Genomic DNA, 27,890 nt, shown 5'->3' with positions numbered 1-27,890 from the left:
AGTAGCAAATCTACACACAGGAAAATAATCTTCAAAATGTAACTGAAGAGTTTATGGACCCGAGTGTGTCCAGCAACAGTCAGTGCTTAAAAAATTCTAGCTACTTTATTTCGCATTCCTCTCACCCAGTTCTCCCAGCTCTCGGGCATTATTAACACCTCTTTTAATTTTCCCAGTATCTTGTACCCTGAAGTCCATCTACACAAGCATTCAAATGTATAAGGGGAGCCGGGCGATGGTGGCGCACGCCTTTAATCCCAGCACTCGGGACGCAGAGGAAGGTGGATCTCTGTGAGTTCGAGACCAGCCTGGTCTACAGAGCTAGTTCCAGGACAGGCTCCAAAGCCACAGAGAAACCCTGTCTCGAAAAACCAAAAAAAAAAAATGTATAAGGGGATGCTATTTTTTAAGATTATCATCCAATAGCGCTATTTTTTGCCTACACCTGGTAAATCGTTTTCTGCAAGATCTGTCTGCTACTGAACCATCTCTTTACTATTGCGTGGAGTTTCATTCATTCAGTAATACGGGGTGATCATCCTGTACAAAACACCTTGGAAATGGAAAATCTTCCTAGGGACTCAAGGTAATGAAGTAGTGATTCCCACACCACTGGGTTGTGTGTCTCTGAGTAATGGTGGTTCATTTCCTAGCAGCCACAGTCATGAATGGCATCGAGAACAAACTTGACAGGGATTCTCAGCTGTGAACTCCATGGGCATTTCTGATATTTGAATCAGCATGTATACTTCCACTTTGTACTGGCCAGTGTTCTCAAATTATCTAACCTTTCATAGTGCCCGAGACAAATGTGAACCCAGTGACTGGGGGAGGAGCAAAGGGAATTATCTCCCCCCCCCCACCATCCTCAGCTGGCTCCATACATATCTATGATTTCCTGTTTACTTATAAAGAACAATAGAAACTTCAATGTGATTGAATTCAGTGTTCCAAGCTAAAGTGCACATAGAAAAGTTAAAGTCACCATCATTACCTGTGGCAGGCAAGTTAACAGCAACAAAAAAATGAAAAACCAAAGAACGAACACATCCAAACGAAACGTGGTTCTCTGTAAACAAGAGTTTGCTCTTTTCCGTTAGTACGGACAGGAAGATGAAAGGACTTACAAGACCTGCAGTTCAATTTACCCTTCCAAGAATTCGGAGTGCAGGAAACCAAGTCAGCAGGGGTTTGGATGTTTGAGTGCAACTGGGAAATGCCAGGATGGAAAGTGGTTTGTACTTGCCGGACGATGGAAGTGGTCTGTTTATAGACTGGGGTAAGACTTTCATGTCGGTTGAAGTGCAAAGCAAAGGATAGCAGCAAAGGAAGAAAAAGGGCATCACTTAGCCTCCTGAATAATGTGGCGTCAGCCATAGTGGTGCATGCCTGTAATCCCAGGACTAGGAGGCAGAGACAAGAACATGAGTTTGAGGCTACACAGCAAGATCTTATCTAAAAAAGAGGTTTTGCTAGATAGAAATGGGCCAAGCGGTGTTTAAAAGAAAAAGAAAAAAAAAACACCCCACCAAATAAATACAGTGCTCGCTTCAAACATCATCAGTAACATGGTCGCATGGCTGCTGTGGCTGGGAGTTTACCAGTCACCAACACCGAGACACAGAACAGGCTTTCCAGATGTGTGTCTGCGCCCTAGGGGGAGATGTGCTTGTCTCGTGCACATCTTGATCTTTCTGGAAGACAAAACAGTCCATGATGTATATGAACCAAACCTCAACTCTCACTTTAATACTAAAACGCTGAATTTTGAGGAGGAAGGTTCAGTTCGTAACATTTGTGCCCAATTGACTTTAGAGAGAACCCAAACAACTCCTGTTTCTTTTATGTTAATATTTTACTCACATGTATGTCTGTTTCATAATACATGTGCACACAGAATACATGTGTGCAGTCATGTTCATTGTGTGTCCTCTCCTGTCACTCTGCCTATCCCTTCAAGATAGGGTCTTTCCCTGAGCTGGGCTCTCATCTCCTTGAAAATCCTGGGATTACAGGCATTTCTTTGTTAGGTGCTGGGGTCTGAACTCTAGTGCTTGCGGTGCAAAGCCAACACCCTTAACCGCTGGAGCCATCTCTAAATAGTGATCCAATTCAACCTTTCCACAGAAGGGCTGCTGGCAAAACCTGATTCCTGTTGATAGGGCCATACCTGTAGTTCCCTACAAGGGGGGCTCTTTTTTTTTTTTCAAGGGTAGGGCTATTTGAGATGATGTTCTAAATTCTCAAGGATTTAACCCATTCTCAACAATCATTTGTCCTAAGACCATGAGAAGATGCATAGTATCATTGGGAGCATGCAAACCCAAGTGACAGGGCAGTTTCATCCCATCAAAATGCCCAGAATAAAGAATGTGGGTAATTGCAGTGTTGGTAAAGATGTAGAGATAACAACCTTCTGTGTTAGTGGAAATGGTTTTGTGGTTTCTCTAAGCAATAACCATAGTCACCAATTGACCCAACAATTCTACATACAACCTTCCCTCACAGAACTAAGCCACATAAAGTCTGTATACAGAATTGCATAGAGACAGTATTATAGGCCAACTCAGAAGCTGGCAAATTGTATCTCACTAAAATATTAAGAATCAATGGAATCATGCATAAATCAGACCTTCACATCATGAAATGGCCACCAAAGATCTGAATTTATCTTGCAGGAGTCGGATAGGACATTAACATGTAGGTATGAGAAGCAAGGAAACCCAGTAACTGTCAACTGTGCACCTCACTGGACCTATTTTTCTTTCTTAGCATACTGTGTTTCCTGAAATAAAAAGCCACAAAACAACAACAAACAAAACAGTTCCCTGCCTCTCCAAATAGTCTTAGAAATGGCAAAGAGTCCCCAGTCCAGTGCAAGTCTAAGCAAACAACATTGCCCTTGGCCATTTGGATGCAAAATACAGTGGTCTGTACTTTTGGTGAAAAGTTCCTGCACCCAGATAAGCCTTTCTGCGATGCAACAACCCAAATCAAACTGAATTAGAAAAAGCCCGGGTTCAATGTGTAAAACGCCTGGATGATTTTTCAGCCCCACAGAGATGGGGAGAGACTGAAAAACCACAGGTCTGTTGGGGGTGGGGGACTCTGCAGTTTAAATGCCCTGCGGCGTTGTCTTGAGCATCTTTAGGGGGAGGAACTGTGTTTGGCAATGTGCCTGAGGTGAGGCAGGGTTTGGGGAGAGAGGGATAGGAGAGGCAGATTCCACTCTGGGCATATGGATACCAGGGGCTGGGGTGGAGCTTTCACCAGAACCCTGTGGAGTTTCAGCAATTACTCAGATGTGAAGGCTGATTTTCTGGAGAGCTGTAAAGTACACTTGTAGTTTCCTCGATTATGTATTTTACAAACAACCCAATACACACGGGGGTCCTGCATATAAAGCCGGGTTCTGGAACTGTGATCTCCTGGATCATCCTCCATTCACAGAGCACACAAAATCAAGTGCAGATACCTCATTGCTAGGGTGACCTCTGCACCAGCTACAATCGGATCGGCACCGCAGCCTGCGGATCGGCTCTGCAGCCTGCGGATCGGCACTGCAGCCTGCGGATCGGCACTGCAGCCTGCGGATCGGCACTGCAGCTAGCGCAGATCGGCACTGCAGCCTGCGGATCGGCACTGCAGCTAGCTCAGATGGGCACTGCAGCCTGCGGATCGGCACTGCAGCCTGCGGATCGGCACTGCAGCCAGCGCAGTGTGCAGCAGAGCAGCACTGACTTTTAAAATCCACATTCCCTCTTTGCCAGCTTTCTCTTTTTTTTCTTTCTTTTCTTTCCTTCTTCTTTTTCTTTTAATCTCTGAGAGTGTCCTGTTTTTGCTTACACGAGGAGGTTATTATCAGTTCTTCAGGACTGTAGTAGGGAGAAATACCACACATCACCTGTAGGGCACTGACTGAGCCCTTTGGTGGCACAGGTGCTATATACACACACACACTCTATTCCAAGAGCTGGCTCAGTGCTGCAGAGCACTGACTGCTCTTCCAGAGGACCCGGGTTTATTCCTAGAACACACATAGAGAATTACACAGCCTCAGGGGGCCCCGGCGCCCTCTTCTGGCCTCCACAGGCACTGCATGCATGTGCTGCACAAACATAAATGCAGACAAAACACCCATAACACACATTTTAAAAACATTTTTAAAGAGTAGTGTACAATCAAGAGAGAAATAATATTGCAAAAATGTATGCTCATAATAAAAAGTTTTCCCACTTCCAGGCACATTGTTTTAGTATTGTCAATGTTTAAGCCGACAACTTTTGAGTTGGTCATTCTTGTTTCATATATGATAAAACTACAGCTCAGAGGAGTTTCATAATAAGTCAGACTCTACAGCAAATGTTAGAGTTTTAGTTTGGCACCCTGGGGCATGCTTTTCTCCTCTAAGCCTGGATTCCTAATTACTGCCTATGTCATCTAGAGTTGGCTCTATGATAACTTTAGGTGGCCTGGTACCTCCTTTCCCAAAAGTAGTATACGATATTTGTTAGTTAGCACTGACAGATGTTTGTGTTATATGAGAAAATGTCTTTTTTCCTTATTGTTACCCAAAGGCTCTTTCAGGCGCCTTCCCATTGGACAGCTCATTTACTCAAAAGACGTTCACCCTTCTAACAGTAAGACAGCACTGAAAGGAATCCAGATCCTCTGCAAACAGTGGCACTGCCAACCTGGTCCGCTCATGGGATCATGTTCCAAAGCAGCACTTAGCGGACCGGTGGTGGCGCACACCTTTAATTGCAGCACTAGGAAGGCAGAGACAGGCGGATCTCTGTGAGATTGAGGACAGCCTGATCTTACAGACCGAGTTCCAGGACAGGCTCCAACACTACAGAGTAACCCTGTCTCAAAAAAAACAAAGGAAAAACAAAATAGCAACAATATTAACTTCTAAATATATTAACTGGTGTGAGAAAGGTCATTTAAGATGTCCTGCAGGTGCTGAAGTGTTAGCCCATGTTAATAGCTTGAGCGGGAAGCATTTGCATGAGAGCAAAATAACGGGGGTGTGCAGCTTCTAACATGAAGTCAGCGAGTGCATTCATTTTCCCGGAGAGATGATGGAAGCACTGCCCAGTGAGAATGCCGGCTTGTAAACGAGGCCTCTCCACCCTAAGAATGTCACTAGATCTGTGGGGTTGCCTGTGCTTCTCCAGGGCTTGCACACACCAGCAGTGCCCCTCGGGTTCCATCACCTGTATTCATTTTACAGTTATTTGAATGGGGGAGTTCAGCCTTATGAAGGTTAAAGAACTATTTCTTGGGGCACCATTAATTCTACCCTTAGCAAAAGGCCAGAGCCAGGGGAGGGGCCACCCCCTGATCTTCCTGCTCTGTCCCTTGACCTCTGCTCTCCTTTGGAGAAATAAGCCTCTGTAAAGGTGGCTTTGGAGTGCTGTTTATCTTTCACGTCTCCATGGTTACTTGCTCCCAGACCTTCCAAAGAGCAAGTTCTGATTGCACTGAATTGAAAGTATCTTTCTGATGTGTGAAATTCTACTCATTAGGAGAGAGAAAGACTAGGAAACTGCAAATCAAAGACAGAAATACACTAAAGCAGATAGCGTTAGTTTTCTTTTTTGTTGCCCTCAAGTTAGCGAATACTATTTAAAGAAGTGTAAAAGTAAATCATCGCCTACGGCAGTGTTTGACTGTGCTCTAACACACTGTGTTCTTGGTACATAGTATGTGTCCTCTCAACATGGACTAGAGAAAGGTGAGTGAGTCTGCGCAAGGCTTCTCTGAAAAGCTTTCAGAGAGCCTATGAATAGAAGCTTGCTCAAATGACCAAAACTCAACACACAACAAACACTCTTTCAGTACTGCTCTAAATCAAGTTAGTATCTTTGGCGATGTGTAGATGAATTTGGATTGTATGGATGCTGCTCTGGTTTGAAAGTATCACCCAGCATCCCTGTGAAGGAATGGAGGCTCGGTTGCCTGTCTATGGCACTCTTGAGAGGTGGTAGAACCGCAGGAGGCTGGAGTCCAGTGGAAGGAAGGAGATCATTAAGGGGCATGTCCTTAAAGGGGATATTTGGACTTCTGCTTCTCTCCCTCTCTCTCTCCCTCTTTCTCCCCTCCCCTCCCTCTCTCCCTCCCCTCTTCTCTCCTCTCCCTCTCCCCTCTCCCCTCTCCCCCCTCTCCCCCCTCTCCTCTCCTCTCCTCTCCTCTCCTCTCCCCTCCCCTCCCCTCCCCTCCCCTTCTCTCTCTCTCTCTCTCTCTCTTTCTCTCTCTCTCCCCCCTTGCCTTGCCTGCCATGAAGCCGGCATACCTCCTAAACCATGTATCCCACATTCATGTACTGAGCCATCACCTACTCAGTCATGGATTACAACTTTTTAAACCATGGGCCGAAACAAACCATCTCTCCTTTTAAGTTGCTTATCTCAAGTACTTGGTCACAGTTATGACACAGGTTTCTTCAAGTTTTCAAGAAATAACAGCAGCAACAACAACAAATGGCTCTTGTGGTTTGGTTGAGAATGGTTCCTTATAGATGTGTGTGTTTGAAAGACTGATCTCCAGTGGGTGTTGTTTGAGAAGGGTTAGGAGGATGCGAGGCTTTGAAGTTTCACAAGATTTGTGCCATTTTGACTTAGTCCTCTCTGCCTCTTATTTATGAATTGGCATGTTAGCTCTGGGCTGTTCCTCCTGCCAAGTCCTTGGTCTACCACCATGGACGCTAACCCTGTGAAAGTAAACACAGTTCAGTGCTTTCTTTGTATGTTATCATGGTGTTGTGACATACCAATAGGTAGGAAAGACAGTCCTAATCCTGAACAGCTTTGAGAACAAGAGAACATCAGGAAAGCAGAGCCACCACCTCAGCTCCTACAGTACAAGAATTGAGAACTGACCACTTTCACCAGAAAGCATAGCCTTGCGTGGACCCACCTGACTGGGTACCGAGACAGTGCAAAGAGAAACAAGGCGATGTTTCTCCATCGTAAAATCTTGCCAGTGGTAACTCACCCTTCCTCACCCTTCCTCAGAGAAGCAATAAGGATTGCCATGGTTTTCATTTTTAAAACCTGGCTATATTGTTCTTTTATCACACATAAAGCAATAATAGGAACTCCATGGTCCTACAGTAATAATAATCTCATTTTTATAAATGTATTATTTTTAATTATGTGTATGTTTCTGTGTGGAAGAATGTCCAGGTGGGCCCAAGAGAGGGTGTCCTATCCTGGAGCTTGGCGCTGTTCCGAGTCACCTGACTCGGGTACTGGAAGCCGAAGTCAGGTCTTTGGCAGGAGCAGCCCACGCTCCTCGCACCCGAGCCGCCACCCTCACCCTTCTGTCACCTTCACGGCTTGTTTGAAGCAAACCCTCAAGTCAGCGCGTCATCTCACACACGGTCGATATTCTCATTGTTTCACTCTCTTAATAGACTTACCACTTTATCCTAAATCGAAAAATGTAACTATGTAGTTATGAAATACCACGAGATGTTATCACTACATCTACTGTGTGTGGAGGGGTATGGTGTGCATTTGTTCTCATGTTAGTACATGCAGGAGTGTGTATGTGGAAGCCTGGACAACTTGCGGGCGGCGGTTCTTTCCTTCTACTATGTGGGACCCAGGTACTGCATTCAGTTGGTCTGATTTATCAGCAGATAGCTTTAACACGAAGACACCCCAATGTCCCAAAGAGATGTCCTCCTCCGGGTTTACATGAGTCCATCTCACACACTATACCACAGTTCCTCTGAGCATATATATAGTAATTTAATGATTTTTTTATTGATTAAACTGTAGAATATTTTATGATTTATGCCAGGGGCAAAGCAATGACAACAAAGGCAGTAGAATGAACCCTGGACTCAGATCACAAGATTTATACTCTGCCGACTCTCATGCCCACACTCTCTGAGAACTCTGGGGCCAATCACTGTGCTTCAGTATTTTGGTCTGTACAATGGAGAAACTGTGCCATCTCAGCCCAGTTCATAGGGATATTATGAAAATTCAATGAGTCTACATTTAACCACTTCCCAGACTCCCACAAGGAATAGCAGAATACGTTTATGGAAGGTCAGCATCCTTAGGAACATCTAAGAATTCCATACATAGGAAAATAATCTGAACATTTCTTACCAGAGATTTTTCCTCAGTGTAACAGGTTTTAAAATGTCTTACCAGAGATGAATTCATGAATTCTTCCAGGTACACCCGGCATAGCTTACGATCCCAGGCATCTGTGATGTGACCCCCATACATGATCTCCCCAAAGAGGTAACGGAGGTCTTCCCATGGGACCTGGGGACGAACAGTACATGTTTTAATTTCCTTGCCTGTTGCTGGGACTCAGTGCCCAGACAAAGCTACATGATGAGGAAGGGTGGCTTTGCCTCACAATTTCAAGTTAGCCCATCATTTGGGGAAGTCAACTGGCAGGAACTTGAGCTCCTGACCACATCCTATCCACGCTGAGGAGTAATTGCATCGGCCATGCTGGTGCTCAGTCTACTTTCTCCACCCTCTGTCACTCTCTGTATCATCCAGGGCCAGCCTGTGGAGCCAGAGTGCATGCCCCTCTCCCCCAACAGCCCTATGGTGCCCCTGGCAGCCAGTGCTGGATGCAGTGCGGATGCATCTAGGTTTTTGTGGAGAACTTCTTGGGAGAATTGTTTTCAGTGTATTCTAATATATTTGACAAAAGTTTAACAACACCACACTTTACTGCAGATTTGAGTCATCTCTGGGACAGGTTACATAGGACAGTTGACGGTTTGAATATCATCCAAACGTCTGGGTTCTTTCCCAGTGCCTGAGTCTCACTTGCCCTTATTACCTGCGGTTCTGCTCTCTTTTTTAACGGCTGTGGTAAAAACGCTAACCAAAAACAACTTGAGGGAGGAAGATGTTGGTTAAGCTTCCAGGTCTCAGTCCATCCTGGAGGGAAGCCAGGGCGGAACTAAAGCAGAGACCACATAGGAAGACTGCTTACTGGCTTGCTCAGTCAGCTCCTGTGTGGAGTCCTGGTCTACCTGCCTAGGGGTGGCTCCACCCACAGTTGGCTGCATCCCTGCTCCCATTAACTGGCAGTTAAGAAGATGCCTCCCAGGCAGGTCCACAGTGCCTGACAAGCCAGTCTGAAGGAGGCAGCTCCTCACTTGAAGTTCCCCCTCTCAAGTGCATCCAGTTGACGACCCCCAGGCTCATTATCACACCTCATCTACAGTCTGTATTATGGGTCTTGGGAAAAGAAGCACCAGCTAGACACTTTGTGTGGGGTTTACTTGATCACTCTCTCAAAGACTGGCAGACAAAAGTCTTTCCCAGACGGACTCAGGCTCAGCTGCAGGAAGGGCAGTAACTACCATACCATGTTTCGTTCAAGAAATCACTGTATCTCCTTTGCTGGCTTCACAGAGTTCAAACTTCTCTCTGCTGCCCTTTCGCTTCCTCTGGGTTTGCAAAACATGCCAGCTTGTGATGAAGCCTTTCTAGACAGGAACCTTTGTACCCTCCGTGGCAGTCTATTGCCTTCCAACAGTTCAAGTAAAATCGTAATTACAGCCTTCTTTGTGGCATGATGTGACAGAACGGAACGAGTCAAACTGCTGAGGCCATTCCAATGTACGAGTTGATAAGAATGTGAAGAAATGAACCTAAAATGTGTCCTTCTCTTAAGCTGGACTGATATGAATGAGAAATGAGAGAAGTGGCTAGACTATGGGGCGCTCCTACTACTCAGCAGATGCCTTCTATAGAGCAGAACCGGATGGAAACAGACTTGACTGTATTTCCCATCCCGATGAAGAACGCCCTACACGTCATTGTCAATGTGTATCCCCTTCATAACTTTGGTCAGCTGGGTCTGCGCTTTCCATCACTCATTCTTCTAAGCCTTTCAGATCCTCTGATGATGGGCGTGTGCCTACCTTTCCAACCCTCTGATGATGGGCATGTGCCTGCCTTTCCAACCTCTGACGACAGGCGTGTGCCTGCCTGTCCAACCTCTGATGACGACAGGCATGGGCTTCTACATGCAGCTTTGTCTTGCTGTGGAGCTGAACCTGGGTCCTCATGCAGCAAGCACGCATTAGCAGTTGAGCCCTCTCCTAAGCCCTTAGCCCCTGTCTTTTAACTCTTTCTTGTAAAGAGCTGTGGTGGCTTGAATGAGAAACATCTCTCATGGTCTTCAGCATTTGAATATTTGACCTGAAGTTGATGCTGGTGTTTGGGGAGGTTTACGTGATACAGGCTTGTTAGAGGTAGTGACCCCTGGAGCACTCTGTCTGGAGTATAGTAGCCTTCTGCCCCTGACAACCATCCCAGCCCCCCTGGTCTGGGAGTTGTATTGGTCTGGACTCCAAATCCCAGCATGCCAGATCCTGACCCCACCCGGGAGAGGGTCAGGACCACTCCCACAGGGTATTTAAGTGGGCTCTCAGAGGAGAAACACGTGGTTCCGGGTTTGCGTGTGCTCCCCGCTTTCCTGTCCCCCGGCCATGCGCTCGGCCACCTGAGAGTGCTGTATTTAATGAAACGATGGGCATTTAAATTTGGTTTGATTTGACCTAATTGGGATTTCTTTGCACCGGCAGAGCCGCACCTTTTAGGATTTTTTTCCTAACACACTGTGAGTGGGTGCTGGGACTCAAAGCCTCGCCTGTTTTCAGTTTTCTCTCCTTCATGCACATGGTGACATGTGATCTCTAAGCTCCCAGCTCCTGCAGAAACACCTGCCACTTTCTGTCACCTTAAGACAAATGAGCTTTTTCTCTCTAAGTTGTCTTCATCATAGAGTTTTATTTCAACAACAAAAAAGGACCCAATACAAAAACATTTGTACAAGTGAATAATATACAATCGCTAACTTAATTCTGAAATTTTGGTAACTTGGTTCCTAATGTGTGGCTAATGTCTTGAGTCAAGACACGTGAGGCATGACAGACTTAAACACCTAAGGCTGTGTTGACCTGGTGCCCACAGAAAGTACAGCTCACCTGACCATCTGTGACCTGAAGGACAGGAGGTCACAGGATGGCTCAGCTGACCGCTGTGCTGCTCACATGACAGTTAAGCATGCACAAGTCGCTGCTACCTTTCCCCCTCAAGTCTACCTCTACTGTGTACCAAGCTCTGCTGACATAACACTGGCTTCCTGTTCCAGACTCATGGACAGTGACAGAGAACATCAATGGAAGTATTAATTTGCCTATTTCTTCCTGCAGAAGTGTTAGAATAATGTTTTTCTTTTTATTCTTCTTGCATACAGTATTCCAGCTATAAACCCCTCTCCCCCCATTCCTCCTGGATCCTCACCACCACCTCTCCTCTCTCCAGACCCATGCTGCATTTTATGTCTAACAGTTGGCATAAAACATGCTAAGGTAAACAACAAAACAGGGAAAAAGAAAGGGACAGCTGATCACAAAACATATAAGACCCATTTACTTTGGAATAACACATCCCAGATCTGGTTTTTGGGGGAAGTGTGCCTGTTGTCATGGTAGTCAAGCTGCCACCAACACCCGAGAAAACACCACGGAAAACCTGTACCATGGTTACTAAGAGAACAGCCAACCACGGCTTCCTTAGACTCATGGATGGGAAGTCTGTAAACTTCACAGATGGGGCGGCTCTTAGCTCAAGCTCTGATTGGTTTGACAAATATATCTACATATGCCACTTAATGGGAAAAGTTCCCCTTGTGCAGATGAAGCTCGCTCGAGCCTCCGTAGGAGCTAATGGTTCTTCTCGTCTCCAGTGCGATCATTTGGTTTACGAGAGTTTACACAACTGTTCTTGATGAGGCATTGCCATTCCCATCTGCAGGGGAAGTTCGCAGATTCGACCATCCATCTACCTTCAACTTCAAATCAAGGTGAACATTACCGAGAAAGTCACAACAAGGTGGCATCCTCACACATAATAATGACATATGCAGGAAATGCACCATTATTTATACATGTGACGCACTGTAAATTGCTTCCATCATCAGAACTAATTGTGGTGATTATTAATGCAGTGTTATGAGCTGTCAGAACTGCTGCATGTAATTACATTTGTGCAAATGCTTCATTACCTGCCTAATGAATCTAGCATATATGCACTTGTAAACACTGTTTTTGTTAACATAATGAAGGACGTTTTCCTTTGCATAAACTATTGAGGTAGGGCTGGTTTGACCTATCTTATGAAAACCTTTAATCTGGTTTATTTTCACACTTGGCAGAAAATGCCCATGTAGTGTTGGCTATTTCAATAATAGCTTCAAAATGGAAATTATGGTCCATTCTGGTAGCCTGCAACTACCGACAGAGCTAGCCACTCCTGGGAAGGGTTATCCGAGCACAGCACTTACTTTCGGGCTTGCCTCTAAGTAGTTGTAAAGGATGTTGGCGCAGATGGTCAGGTCCCCGGAACTGAAAGGATAGCTTCGGCTCCAGCCCTGGGGGCCAAACCTCAGTCTCCCAGCCACACAGGCGTGGAAGTAGCACAGAGAAAAGAGGATGCTTTTAAACTCCTGGTCCTTGGAACACATCTCAAGGGTATCCTGGGAGGAAAGACAAAACATGGCTTATTAACGGTCTGCACAGTGCGTAAAGGCAGTGTCCTGCATTCTCAGTACCTGAGGGATGGCTTCAGAATGATAGGCTAGAGCTTCAGTCACAGCTCTGTCCAGGACAAGTGGAAATGATTTGGCTTTTGCCAATGTGCTGAAGTAAGAGGGAGACTTTTTTCTTTTGAGACAGTCTCATGTATCCCAGGCTAGCTGGGACCTCACTATGTAGGCATGGGTAGCCTTGAACTCTGGATCTTCCTGCCTCCACCTCCCAGATGCTGAGATTCCAGGCCTGCACAACTGCGCCAGGCTTAGGCGGTTGTGAGGATCAGCTCGGGCCTCTGTACATTCTCCCAACTAAGCAATGTTCCTCTACTTAATGATTCTAAATGCTCCAGAACGTGGGGCCTCTCATTTTACCCATGTCAGTATTGACTGGTAGCCTTTCCTCCACACAAGAGCAGACTTTGGGTGATGTGATCTTAGAGTCCCAGCTCTCCATCCTTCCTAGTCCCATGGTGATTAAGATCATCTGTGCATGTGGTTACCCCCTAAAAGATGGTTTCCAAGCCTCTTCTGAAGCCACAAGTGCCTCACAACCAAGGTTTTGCTGGCGGATTTTGAGCAGAAGTGATTGGCATAAATTGTCGTCCATGTCATTTGCTTAAAAGGAAATGGTTTGTTGTCAGCACCACGTTTTCTCTGTGGGCTAGGAACAATGATGACCAGACAACCCTGGCACCTGCGAGTCAGGTACGGTGCAGGCATTGTCAGCACCATTTTTCTCTTGGGCTAGGAACAATGATGACCAGACAACCCTGGCACCCTCGAGTCAGGTACGGTGCAGGCATACGTCACCAGACATGTCAGGCCATCCTGGTTGCAGTCACTATAATCAGATTCTGTATGTGCTATTATTATGTGCTGTTGGGGTGTGAACCTAGTCCCTCACTCACACATGCTAGAGCTCCAGCATGTGGCTCGATCATCAGTTCTGCTTTTTATAATAGCCTTTTGATCCATACTTTCATTAGTCCAGGACACATGGCCTTCCAGCAAACTGAGAAAGAATTGTTATTGAGATGACTGAGTGGCATAAGGAGCTCAGGGTGTCCACCAGATCTCAGGATCTCTGTACATGGGGGGGCGTACTGGATCCTACTAGATCTGCAGGAGATCTGTACACCAGGGGGGACTGGATCCTAGTAGATCCGCAAGATGTCTGTACATCGGGGGGGAGGACTGGATCCTAGTAGATCCGCAGGATGTCTATACATGGGAGGGGGGGCAGGACTGGATCCTAGTAGGCCACATTGCGTGGCTTAGGCCCCCAGCAGCAGTCAAATACAGATATAGATATCATCAGATCTGTTACCAAAAAGTATTTAGCTATTCTCAAATTCAGCAGTGCTATGCAGGAAGCAAGGAATATATTTTACCAGGTATATATAGGCAGCAGGGCCCAGGCTGCACCTGCCTGCAGAGAACTCAAGAATGTCCCTTGACCAGGTGTTTGGGGGCAGCAGGGCCCAGGCTGCACCCTTGTGCCTACTCCTGTAGAAAGTTCAACCATAACCAGGTCATATTGACAATGGCCCTAACCACTTTGGCCACATACCAAGGCTACTTAGGAATCCTGAGAGAAGTCCATGTCCGGCCTCTCGGGGACTTTTGGATTGGGTTTGTTGCTATGGGCCATCACCAGGGAAGACTTCCATTTCTGCTGATAATACTTGCAGCAAAATTAGCTTTGCTAAATATAATTTTAGAATTGCTTGGCTCCATGTAGTTCAAAGCCAGAAGAATGTGGCATTTTTAGGTGATTTGGGGGTAAGTGCTGTATGATTACCAAAAATAAACTTTTCCACAACTACACATCAAATGAAAAGCAAGATGGTAAAATAAGATACACTATATAATTTTTGAGGCTGTAAAAATTCTACCTTTAAGTATGTGGTATTTCTAAGAAACAAACTGTATTTGAAATTTCAAATCAGAACTATAATCTAACAAGACACTAAGTAGCTACTTGCATTAATCACATAAAACCCAAAATACTATACCAGGCACAGCAATTCAGTCTATTATCATATGTCTTGGTTTTCTCCTCAGTGTTAAAAAAATGAGCCAATATCCATTTGGCTGTTCTGCTGGTATACATGCTACAGGAAGAAAAAGTGAGGCAGTAATTGCTGTCAGTGGTTCTATCTACCCGACGTTTTGAGTCAGTTGTACATTTACACATTGACTGATGAGCAAATACATATCAAGAAACAGACAACCAGGGTGGTGTACAGCTCAGCTGGTGAGTGCTCGCCTACCGTGTGCAAAGTCCTGGGATTTAATCCCCAGCACAGCATACACAGGGCATGGTGGTGCGGCCTGGCTTCTAAGCAGGTTGGTAGCAGAGGCAGGAAAAGAGAATTCAACAGTGTCTCAGCTACACAGAAAGTTAAGGCAAGTCTACACAAACCATGCCAAGAAGACACAAAGTAAACAATAAAGAAAGAAAAAGGAAGGAAAGAAAAATACACAGGATTGTCGGCGGACAACAAGCACCCGTATTTACACAAGTGTGTCACTGGCGCACAACCTTTGGCTTTCCATGCACACTTCTCAGAAAAAAAGGAAATCTAAGCTCTCACTCTAAAAATATGGTTAGGTGAGTGAAAAGAATGCCAAAAAACAAGCCTTTATAAAATCTTCAAAGTTGGATGGATACCTTTGAGCTGAAAGAGGTTCAGGCTGACAGCATCCTGCAAGAAATAATTCTCTTGACACCTTGGTCCCTTAGTGATCAGATCTGCAGAAGCATTCTCGAATGCTTGAGGAAACAAAATACTAATATAAAATGAACTTTATTCATCTCCAGTGTGTATACCAAAGTTTGGAAGTAAATTTCAGTTTAAGAGGAAAGATTGCAAAGATAGATTTAGGGGTAGGGAGAATGCTTGGTGGATAAGGACTCATGCTCTGAGCGCAAGAAGACGTGAGTTCAAACCTCCAACATCCATGTAAATGCTGTGACGCATGTGGACTGAATCGCAGCACTGCAGGGTGGAGAGTTGTGGATCACAGGAGCTTGCTCGGCAGTCGGCCTAGCCAAACAGCTACCGTCGGGATCAGTGAGAGACCTGCTAGCCAGGCGGTCTAACCAAAATGGCAAGTTTCAGGTACAGCGAGAGACTTGATCATATATATGTATGTATATATATATATGGAGAGGGAAGGAGAGAGAGAGAGAGAGAGAGAGAAGAGATAGAAGAAGATGTCTGGCATTGTCTTCTGCCTTCAGCATAGGTGTGCGTTCGGGCACACATATGTGTATACATTCCCTGGGCATATAACCATGTAGCACATACACACACTCACACATGCACCCCCCCCCCCAGTCACAGAGATTTAAAGCAGTGTGATTAAATTTGGCTTATGAATGAAAGAAGTTTTATTATAACCAATCCCCTGCCTTGTGTTTTGTAAATTCTGTAGTTTTCATTTTCTGTAATTGTCTGTGGTCAGCTACAGCCCAAACAATTCTGAGTGGAAAATGAGGAAAAGAAGTAGTTCTTCCATTTTAAACTGCCTCTTTAGCAGTGCTGTGGCTGTTCCATTTTTACCCTTGTTACTCTATTACTGTGGTAAGCCTGCAAGTTAAACTTTATTCTATGTGCATATATGTTTGTATGTATGCATGTATAATAGAAAAAACACAATTTATGAAGGGTTTGGTATTGCCCTTGGCTTCCAGTTTCCATTGGGCACTTTGGCACATAAGCTCCAAGGAAAAGGTGTGACTCAACATTAATTTGTGGGATGTATCTGTGCAAGAAAGCAAGCATGTTTTCTTTGTCACTCTCGTTCTTTCTTTTTGTCTTCTGTCGGAGCATGGCTGTGGGCTGCAGCTCTTCCTCCCAAGAACATGATGGACATGATGCGGGGCTGGCTGCTGGCAACCGTGCGGTGACACATACGAGCTTGGAAAGATACGTTAGTGACTTTTCTATCCTATGATGAAACATGACGACAAAATCATCTTATAGAAGGAGTTTCATTTGGCTTATAGTGCCCAGGTCGTAGAAGTCTATCTTGCTGGAGAATTAAGACAGCAGACTGCAGGCATGGAGGTATGGGCAGGGAACTAAGAGATCACATCGCAACCACGAACAAGAAGCAGAGTGAGCAAACTTGAACTGGGGCCAGGTTATGCGTTCCCACAGCCCATCCCCAATAGTAGACTTCTTCCATCAATGTGCACCTCCCATAACCTCCACGAAGAGCAACATCAACTGGGGACCAAGTGTGGAGCCCATCAGCTTCATGTCTCCTAAGACCTGCCTCCTGCCTCCAGAACTACCCTGTAGCGAGAATGTTTCCACCTTGTTAAGTCAGTTTCGCCTCATTAGGAACATCTTGCAAAAAAAAAAAAAGTCAACTCTGATTCTGATAAAAAGGATCCCAGGAGCCCATCTGCAGCAGCCAGGACACAGGTGACTCTCTCCCAATGACACGCAGTGTGACAGTTAGCATGGACTCTTAGTTGATAGGACCTATGATCCCCCAGAAGGCAAGCCTCTGGAAATGCCTGTGAAGGCTTGTCTAGATTAACTTATTTGAGGTGGGGAGACCCACCCTAAATGTGGGCCGTTCCATTGACAGGATAGGGTCCCAGACTGGATAAAAAAGCAAAAAGCAAACAGAGAATAGCATTCATGGCTTTCTGCTTCCTGGCCGAGGACCAGGTATCTCCTGTTCCGACTGATGTGTCTTCCCTGTCATGGACTGTCAGCTGGAAGTCACGCGACTTTTGGTGGGGTAGTTTATCACAGCAATGGGAGAAGTATGTAGAACACAGCCTGAACCGAAAAGCCTTCTGTTGCAGACATAATGGCAAGCCTGCATCTTTGCACTTGGCATTTCTGTGAAGTTTTCCTGTGGGTTGTTAAAATAGGCTTGAGGGGACATTTGGTGAAGAGATGATTAATTTCTTTTTGCTTCCTAAGGTCAAATTTAGTCTTAGTTTTCAAGAGATCTTTTTCTGCTACAAAGTTTTTTCTCCTTTAACGATATTCAAAGTCTTTTCAACAAATACTTCTATTACTGCATGTAGTGTTTCTGACAGCAGTTGCTGGAGCCCATACTTCCGTGAACAAGTTAGAGCAGGTGGTCTTAACTAGGGGACTCACAACAGCTTTGGGAAAATCTTTCCCTATCAGCATAGTTTAGAATCATGTACCTTCCTAGGGAGATCGTTCAAAGTTGTATTTTTACCAAGAAGCCAAGGGATACCTGGACAGAAGCATATAATTTCCATGGAAGGAATATTGTTATGTATAAGGACAAGTGGGCAGAAGAAATAAATATAATATGTGTAAATTTGTAAATATCAAATTCCTATTATATGCATATTTTTAGAAAGAACTTGGAAATTCTCGTTGATGGTCATTCATAAATGGCCAGAAATTGTGAGAGGATGAAAAGACAAACCCACACTTGCCACAGTGCATAGAAACAGCACATTCAAATATTTAAGAGATTCAACAAGATCTTTTGAGTGCCTACTGTTTACACAGTCTTATTTATAACAGGCTGTAAGTTACTTAAATAAAGAATTAACTATATCCTCCAACATTTTATCCTAAAGGCCACATTTTATCCTATAGGCAGTATATGTGGTAGTTTGAATGAAATTGGCCCCATAAACTCATAGGGAGTGGCACTATTAGGAAGTGTGGCCTTGTTAGAGGAAGTGTGTCACTGTGGGGGTGGGCTTTGAGGGTCTCCTGTGCTCAAGATACCACCCAGTGTCCCAGACCAGTTCCCGTTTCCTACAAGATATAGAATTCTCAGTCTCTTCTCCAACATCTTGTCTGCGTGCATGCCACCATGTCCCACCATGATAACAATGGACAATACCTCTAAAAATATAAGCCACCCCAATTCAAATATTTTCCTTTATAAGAATTGCCATGGTGTCTCTTCACAGCAATAGAACACTGACTAAGACAGTAAAATTTCCTCACTGAATTTGGTATTGATACCAAAAAGTATAATAAAAACATGAAGCATGTTGATGTGCTTTATGAAAAATAGTATTTCTAAAAGGGAACTCAGTATTTATTACCAAATCATATGTACTTATGAGCTTATTCCACTCTTTTAATAGCAATGCTATTTATCAAAGCTTTCTAAGAAATGAGAAGAACAGCAACACATGGCAATATCAGTAATGGAAACTCAAAAACTGTATTGTCCCAATTAAAAAATGGGGCACTGAACTGAAAAGAGAATTCTCAACAGAAGAAGTTCAAATGGCCAAAAGGCACTTAAGGTCATGCTCAACTTCCTTAGCAATCAGGGAAATGCAAATCAAAACAACTTTGAGATATCATCTTACACCTGGCAGAATGGCTAAAGTCAAAAACACCAATGATAGCCTGTGCTGGAGAGGCTGTGGAGGAAGGGGCACCCTCATCCATTGCTGGTGGGAATGCAATCTTGTGCAACCATTGTGGAAATCAGTGTTTCAGTTTCTCAGGAAATTCGGGATCAACCTACCCCTGGACCCAACAATACCACTCTTGGGAATATACCCAAGAGATGCCCTATCATATGACAAAAGCATTTGTTCAACTATGTTCATAGTAGTATTATTTGTAATAGCCAGAACCTGGACACAACCTATATGCCCTTCAATGGAAGAATGGATGAAGAAAGTATGGAATATATACACACTAGAGTACTACTCCGCGGTAAAAAACAATGACGTCTCGAATTTTGCATGCAAATGGATGGAAATAGAAAACACTATCCTGAGTGAGGTATCCCAGACCCAAAAAGATGAACATGGGATGTACTCACTCATAATTGGTTTCTAGCCATAAATAAGGGTCACGGAGACTACAATTGGTGAACCTAAAGAAACTAAATAAGAAGGTGAACCCAAGGAAAAACATATAGTTATCCTCTTGGCTATGGGAAGTAGACAAAATTGCCGGGGAGAAAATTGGGATCTTGGGGGTGGGGTGGGATGGGGGTAAGGGAAGATGGGGAGAGAAAAGTTAGAAGGGAAGGAGGGGGGAACTTGGGGAAACAGGAGGATTGGGATAAAGGAAGGTTGGACAGGGGAGCATGGAACCACAATTCTTAGTTAAGGGAGCCACTTTAGGGTTGGCAAGAGACTTGACCCTAGAGTGGCTCCCAGGAGCCCATGGTGATGTCCCAGTTAGTCCCTTGGGCAGTTGAGGATAGGCAACCTGAAATGACCCTAGACTATAGCAATACTGACAAATATCTTGCATACCACCATAGAACCTTCATCTGGTGATGGATGGAGATAGAGACAGAGATCCACACTGGAGCACTGGTCTGAGCTTCCAAGGTCCCAATGAGGAGCAGAAGGAGGGAGAACATGAGCAAGGAAGTCGGGACCACGAGGGGCGTACCCACCCACTGAGACAAGGGGGCTGATCTAGTGGGAGCTCACCAAGGCCAGCTGGACTGTGACTGAAAAAGCATGGGATAAAACTGGACTCTCTGAACATGGCAAACAATGAGGGCTGATGAGAAGCCAAGGACAATGGCACGGGGTTTTGACCCTACTTCATGTTCTGGCTTTGTGGGAGCCTAGCCAGTTTGGTTGTTCACCTTCCTAGACATGGACGGAGGGGGGAGGACCTTGGACTTTCCACAGGGCAGGGAACCCTGACTGCTCTATGGACTGGAGAGGGAGGGGGAGAGGAGTTTGGGGGAGGGGGAGAAGGGTGGGAGGAGGGGGAGGGAAATGGGAGGCTGGGAGGAGGCAGATACTTTTTTTTCCTTTTCTCAATAAAAAAAAAATAAAAAAAAACTGGATTGTGATTCAGTAAGATATACATAGCAATTTGGGTAAAGAAAATGATTATAACTAAATTAATATTAATTTGCATATTCTATTATTTGGTATAAATAAAAATATAAATAACAATGATATAGTTTTGATGTGAAGTGTCCTGCACAGGCTCCATGTTCTAATTCCTGTTTGCTTGATGGTGACATTGTTTTGAGAAGTTGTGGACAATTTGGAAGGTAGAGCTAACTGGGAAAAGTGGGTCCCTAGGAGATGGACCTTAAAGATTATAGCCCAATCCTGCTTTCCCTTCCCTCCTTCCCTCTTTTTTCTGATCCTGCCATGTTACAAGGAGTCCCAGCAGCAAGTTCTTGGGATAATAAATAGAACCCCAGTCATCATGCCTTCCCCACTACCATGGATGGTATCACCTTAAACTGTGATTCAAAAAAAAATCCTTATCTGTAACATGAGGGCCGGCTTATTGGGGTTTAGGTCCTGCCCGGTACCCCACAGCCAGCAAGTCCCAAAGAAAATCACACAGAGGTCTCCATAAATTATAAAACTGATTGGCCTTACTAGCTCTTGTAGATTATATTAACCCATTGTTCTTATCTATGTTAGCCACATGGCTCAGTACCTTTCTCAGCCCGGCAGATGACATTTTACCTCTTTGGTGGTCTGGGCAGGAGTGGGAGGAATGGGCTTACTCCTTTCCAACATTCTCCTGTTCTCATCGCCCTGCCTCTACTTTCTGTCTGGTTGACCCACCTATACTTCCTGCATGGCCAATCAGTGTTTTATTAAAATACATGATTGACAGAATCCAGACAATTCTCCTCCATGACTTCCCTCTTTTTTTTTTTAACAAAGGAAAATGCCCATAGTCCATTGGAGGGTCATCTGTCTATGTGTTACTTTCATTGGTTAATAAAGAAACTGCCTTGGCCTTTTGATAGGCCAGCCCTTAGATGGGTGGAGTAGACAGAACAGAATTCTGGGAGGAAGAAAGCAGAGTCAGGCAGACACCATGAAGGTCTGGCCCGAGATGGACATAGGTTAGAATCTTCCCAATAAGCATCAACCCCACGGTGATTCACAGATTATTCGATATGGGTTAAAGCAATATGTGAGAGTTAGCCAAGAAAAGGCTAAAACTAATGGGCCAGGCAGTGTTTAAATGAACACAGTTTCCATGTAATTATTTCGGGTAAAGCTAATTGGGCGTCAGGACGCGGCCTGCTTGCCTCATCACTACATTTATCCATACAATTGCTTCTTGTCAGGTATTTGGTCACAGTGACAAGTACATGCTCCAGAATGTATTATAGATATCAACCAAAATAGCAACTTTCAACTAAGCTGTAACATAAAGGGCCAGGCCTGCTTGTTGTTTGGGTTTTTGTCCCGCCTGGTACCCCCAGCTGTTTAACCACAAAGAAAATCACACATAGGTCTCCATAAATTATAAGCTGATTGGCCCATTAGCTCTATCCTCTCAATGGCTAACTCTCACATCTTGATTAACCCATTTTCTGATCTACGTTAGCCATGTGGCTCAGTACTTTTTTCAGTGGGGCAGATCACATCCTGCTGCTTTGGTGATCTGGGCAGGAGTGGGAGGAATCAACTTCCTCCTTCCCAGAATTCTCCTGTTCTCACTACATCATTTCTACTTCCTATCTGGTTTTCCTGCCTATATTTCCTGACTGGCCAATCAGCATTTATTTATAACATGATTGACAGAATACAAACAATTCTCCCGTACTACTTAGCAATATCAAATCTAAGTCTACAGGAGCACAATGGCCTATTAAAATAGTAATAGATGAATTTTCTTCCAAAAGTACATATGAAAATAGAATAGCTGACTATCTGGGAAGAGGAAGGGCACCGATAAAGGAACGGATATGATCAGCATACTCTATATACATGCATTAATATGCCACAATGAAACCCATTGCTTTACAATCAATATACCAATTTAGAAAGAGAGGGAGGAAAAGTAGCACCCATGAGCACTTGTGGGCCCTACACACATGCATGTCTACATGTGCATACATACACCTAGATCTCACTTCTCCTGTCTAAATGAGATGCATGGGTTGATAAAGGCACTGTGCTGTCCTGAGAAGATACCGACTTGCTATTAGAACAGCGGCATTTGCTTTCTTACCTGGTCAAAGTTGCACAGAGCGGCATGTAAGCTGGCCAGCATCCCTGTGGGGGGCTCATTCGTGATCTTAATGGAATTTTCCAGGAGGCCTTGAGGGATGATGTGCTCTTGTGGGGAAGGTGCAGCCTCAGCACTCATGAACACCCGATAATCTCTGTGACTCCCTTGGCTGAACTTCTCAAGGAGTTTCTCCAAGGTTCCTAGCCATTTGGCTACCAGATGGATATTCTGCAAGACAGCAGGGTTCATGACTGCTGTGCCATTTCAGGATACAAACGACTTGAACTAGAGTATTAGAACATATAAATACGTTGACACCTCGGGGAGCCTTGCATGTTTCTGGCCTTGAATTCACAGTATGTGCCATCATGCCCGCTCCTTTGTTTTTATACAGGAAAAGAAAAACAAGCCCAGATAGAATGGAGCACTGAACACATTAAATTCTGTAAAATCACTGTGAAGCTGAGCCCCCACCCAGTCCACATGACCTACTTTGAACAGTGGTGCACCAATCACTTGTGAGATGGAGTTGCCTACAACTTTGCTTTACTATAGTTAAACCCAACTCCTGAGAGGTATCTGGGTTAGCATAATAAAGTATAAGAAAGTATAAGCTCTACCGCCCATAACTATACCTGATCCCATTCCCCTACCCTGGCAAAAGGGGCTTTTGTCCAAGCCAGTCCCAACATTACTTCGTTTGGAAACCTCCTCTAGTCATACTCATTAACATATAGAGTCAAAAGATGTAAGAAAGAAAGGCTAGCTAGAAAGAGAGCTACACTCACTTCATAAGAGGCTCTGTGTATTCCTAACATACTCTACTTCTTAAATCCCAGCACAGTCAATAAATTTCCCCTTCCTCAACGACACATGCTCTCTCTCAACATAATTATTTTTTGTTTTCAGTTTCATGAATTTCAAATTTGATCTGCCAGGATTATTTATTGTGAGTGAATGTGTGTGTGTGTGGTATGTATGTGTGTGTGGTGTGTAGTGTATGATGTGTATTGTAGTGTGTGTGTGTGTGTGTGTATGAGAGCGGTGTGTGTGTGCGTATGTGTGGTGTGTTGGTGTGTGGTGTGTACATGTGTGTGTGCGTGTGTTGTGTGTGCTGTGTATGTGTGCTATGTATGTATATGGTGTGTGGTGTGTGTGTGTTTGTGTGTCAGTCAGAGATGATTGAAAGTCTGTTCTTTTCGTTCCAAAGTGGATTGTAGGTATTGGAATCAGATGGAGTCTCCTGACTGACCCTGAAGAAGTTTTGATATGTAATTATTTCCAACAGAAAAAAATAGTCAAAAAATGGTAATAGCTACAAAAGTGGGGAGTCAGAAGCTGAAGGGAAGGGTAATAGAAGTGTTCTCTGAACTTTGTGTGATCATTCTCATTATTCACCTCCTTGCAGTGGTAAACACTATACAGGTAGGTGTTGGGGGCTGAACAGTGAACCCCCAGAACAGACTGCTGAAGCTTGACCTGAACTTCACAGTGTGGCCAGATTTAGATACAGAGTTCTTTCAAAGGGTAACTAAGGCTAAATATGGCCAGTGCGGCAGCGTCTAGGACAAGGTCCCTGAAACCCAGAGGGGAAATCATATTCAGATAACCACTCTCCTTCAGGGACAGAGGCCTCAGAAGAGACTATCATGCCAGCTCCGACTTCCAGCCACACCAACTGTGAAGGATTAAGCATGTGTACTTAAGAGGGTCAGCCTGATACTCTGATTCAGCAGGGCTGGAACCTTAATCTAGGAGGAAGAACTCCAAGTTTCTTCTGCATGCTTGCTTCTAGCTCATGAGGACAGGGCATCTCACACCTAAACGAGCCATGCATGAACCGGAGTGATAGACAATAAGAAAACTCACTTTGCTCGTTCATTTATTTCCCAGCATTCTGCCTTGTGTACCATATGCTACCTAATTTGAAAAGTTTGCATTAAACAAATGCAAGAATATTCTAGGTGGTGACTTTGAAGGCAGGGAGTGAAAAGCCTGTGTGTGCAATTATCGGTTAGCTCTTATTTCTTTAATAGCACCCATTGCACTCATGAGAAATGATTGTAATACTTGCCAGATCCATTCACAAATCTTCTGGTGCATATATGAGATACACAGCTGCCACCCGCCACCTTTGTGACTGCCTTTCTTGATTGTGGAGACTCCAGTGAACTGCTAACTGACAACCTGATGGAGGTTTTATCTACTTACAGTAAGAATCAGCTCAGGGTTTGGGTAGAAATTAGTTGATATCCACGTCCATGTTGTATCCCTATGCAGATATAGTTCAATATAAATTATAAATAAAGTAGGAAGTTCCCATTATTATATGGGTCTAGTCTTCCTTCATAGTGTTGCTTTTTCTTTTATCTACCAAAGGGATTTTTGAACCTTTAAGAACACTGAAGGCCTGATATGGGCTCTCCTCCACAGTGCTCCTTGTACGGCTAGACGGGTGGACAGTAGACACGCTCAGCTAGACAGATTCTGGCTTGTGGCTTCAAGTCTGCTATAGAAATCTCAAAGCAGGCACATGACACAATGAGGCCTTTCAGGCTTTCTTTTTAATGATAAACTTACCATTTAACTTCTAGGGGCTAACTGGAAACTGACATAGGGATCAAACAGGAGAAACTGTCTACTTTAAGTCACAGGCTTTTGTGAGGATGACTCTATCCTTGTCTCTTTATCTGAAGTCTGAGTCCCTGGATGCACGAGCACTTACGACGGACTCTGTCTTCTCTAGAAGACTCTGAGGTAGCCACCATGTCCAACCAACAACTGCTGTGTCTGAGAATCAACTCCTCCACTGCAATCCAACTGACTCTGTGCCTCACAACGGGACACTGTTCCAAGTGCCCAAGTGAAGGTCTTAATGAAAACTCATCTGTGTAGACGGTATCACCAACAGAGAATTGTACTTCCGTGTAGACAGAATTCTGCTTGGGCTTTGGGGGCAGTTTCTGCATGAATCTAGGTTCATGCCAAGCAGAAATGCAATGTGTACCAAACTTCTATTCTAGAGCCATTAATGCATATCTAGAATAGATTTCTAGAGCCACCAGGGAAAGCCAGTGGTGAACCTTGGAAGAATGGGTGTGTGGTTGGTTGGTGCTAAGCAGAAACTGTGCCGTAGCATCTCTGTGGGCTAATCCAAGACTCCCTTTCCTCACACCTACATGAAGGACAACACTGACCCTAGAGCCTTGCCACAGTGACTGGAGACAGGGCATTCCATGAGCTGCCTCCTCACGAACCTGTGCACTGACAGTATTGCATACCAAATATCCATTACCAGTCATGCTGGTAGCTAACAGGGCTTGCTGCAGGGACTAGTCATACTCCCTGATGGTCCAGAGCTGGTCTGTGTTCCTGAGGCTCTGGGCGCTCTTATTAGAATCCTAGGCCCAGAAGATTACACTGGAGGACACTGAGTTAGAGAATCTTAGATCTGTGCCTATCTGCTCTAGAAGGGACTATAGGAATTGTCTCCTCTAATTTCTTAACTTACAATCAGGCCACATGGTTGTTTAGGGGCCAAGTAGAGTTGTAGAAGAATATACATAATTTATATACATGTGTATTATATGTGTGTGTGTGTGCAATTTCTGTCAACTCTGAAGTGACATGTTAACTTTAAAGTGACCCACGATTTTCATACCACGACATTAGAAAGGTCATCTCTATTAGCTCGCTCACTTCCGTCTCTTTCTCACTACAGGGACTGTGGATGTGGGAGGTCTGTAGATCACCCTGTACTAGAATAAGAACCCCTCCCTGCGGGGCTGGGCGGGGCAGCAAGGCATGGCTTAGCCTTTGGGTTCACATCAGGGTTTTCCACAAAAGCTTCATACTCACCTGAAGGATGACCCAGTGGCCTCCGACAGCAGCTTTCTCCAGCGCCATTTCTGCCTCTAGCTCCTGACCTTGCCCTAGAGACACATTGTGGAACTTTCCAGAGTCAATTGTAAACCCAAGTCTTCTGCCTGTGGAGAATACAACATGGAGGGCGGGGGTGGGAGGAGAGAAAAACTCTAAGTTGAGAGGAAAGTCTGGAATTCTAGGGTCTAATTTATATCTGTGGTCACAGCTGCCACCTGATAGGTCACCTTCCTGTGGAACCCAGTGACCTCTCTATTGTTTCCTTGGCATTATTTTGAGCTCTTTCCAGCTGCCTCCCTACAAGCATTTTGAAAAGCCCGTGGAAGTCGGTTTCTTTGGTTTTATGATAATGAAGCTTTTGACATTTTGATAGACGGCAGCATTGTTAGTGAGCTTTCTAAACTCCTGCAGGAGAAGGCGCTTTTCGCTCAGAAAGGAGCAACATGTGGTAGATATCACGTCCGTTCTGAAGGGGTTGGCTCATTGGGTAAATGTGCCGGCTCTCACCTTGTGAGGCTGCATCTAAATGGAGCCCAGGCAGGTCACAGTTACATTAACCTGGTATTCCTGGAGCAGGCTGTGGGGAACAGTAATCCGCAGCACAAAGCGACAATATCTCACACAATCGAATAGAGTTGCCCTAATGACCATTATTTAGTCACAGGGGGTACAAGATTACATGAGCATGGAGAAAATTGCCCTCTGGCCCTCACATCGTCAAGAGGTGGAAAACAGGACAAAGGAACCTTGCATTATGCCAGCCAGATGAATGTTCTGTTGGCGCATGGCTCCAGACCGCGGTGTTATTAGTTGTGCAATTTTCCACAACCCAATCTCCAAGAAATAAAAAAAAAGAAAAAAAAGATAACTGAACAGAAAGGGTGGGCAGGGGGCTTCCAGACAAGAGAGGGTGGGGCTGGTGCCTCCTGGCTACTCACCAAGCACCTCTAGGTCTTTCAGGGCGTCCACACCTGGAGACAGGATGAAGAACACTGGGGTGGCAGGGCTGCTTTCTGCACATGCTCTACCCAGATCCAACCTGCTCCTCTCCACGTACTTTGCACCTAGCTTCTCTTCTACAAAATTTCTGTTTAAGGAAAGAACATGCAAAAACAGAACAAAACAACAGCAACCCTTTCCAAGAAAACAAAACAAAAAATTGGATGACTGAATTTGAACTTGAAAAGTGTCAGTGTTTGGATAGGCTAGGCACAAGAAAGAAACCAGCTATGTTTACTGTAAGAGGTGTCTTTAGGAGAAATCCACATAGATTCATGCAGGCCATGTATTGTGTATTGCCTCCGAGTTGAGACACTGAGAATCAGAAGCCTGCATTGCATTCTGGGGTCCCCTTCTGAGTACCATCATCGGTCCACAAATGCCTTTGTAGCCCCCAAACCTCCTACCAGACCCCCTCCCCCATTGCTTATTAACAGTTGATTAGGCTTGCCATAGTGT

At 44.7% G+C, this 27,890-nt stretch overlaps 1 protein-coding gene across 1 annotated transcript in view; it reads right to left on the bottom strand.

Moving 5' to 3' along the window:
* Positions 1 to 27,890, bottom strand: part of Dnah11 (dynein axonemal heavy chain 11) — a 315,059-nt gene that overhangs the window by 9,226 nt on the left and 277,943 nt on the right. The window contains exons 73-77 of the mRNA XM_075947535.1: positions 27,371 to 27,519; positions 26,409 to 26,536; positions 22,551 to 22,778; positions 12,349 to 12,540; positions 8,172 to 8,291 (exon numbers count right to left, since the gene is read on the bottom strand). Coding sequence (XP_075803650.1) covers positions 8,172 to 8,291; positions 12,349 to 12,540; positions 22,551 to 22,778; positions 26,409 to 26,536; positions 27,371 to 27,519 — 817 coding nt within the window. The remainder of the gene's footprint in view (positions 1 to 8,171; positions 8,292 to 12,348; positions 12,541 to 22,550; positions 22,779 to 26,408; positions 26,537 to 27,370; positions 27,520 to 27,890) is intronic.

The sequence above is a fragment of the Microtus pennsylvanicus genome, chromosome 14 (assembly GCF_037038515.1).
Source record: "Microtus pennsylvanicus isolate mMicPen1 chromosome 14, mMicPen1.hap1, whole genome shotgun sequence".
Classification (NCBI taxonomy): Eukaryota; Metazoa; Chordata; class Mammalia; order Rodentia; family Cricetidae; genus Microtus; species Microtus pennsylvanicus.
Note: the sequence above shows the minus strand (reverse complement) of the source record. Positions and strands in the feature narration are given on the sequence as shown.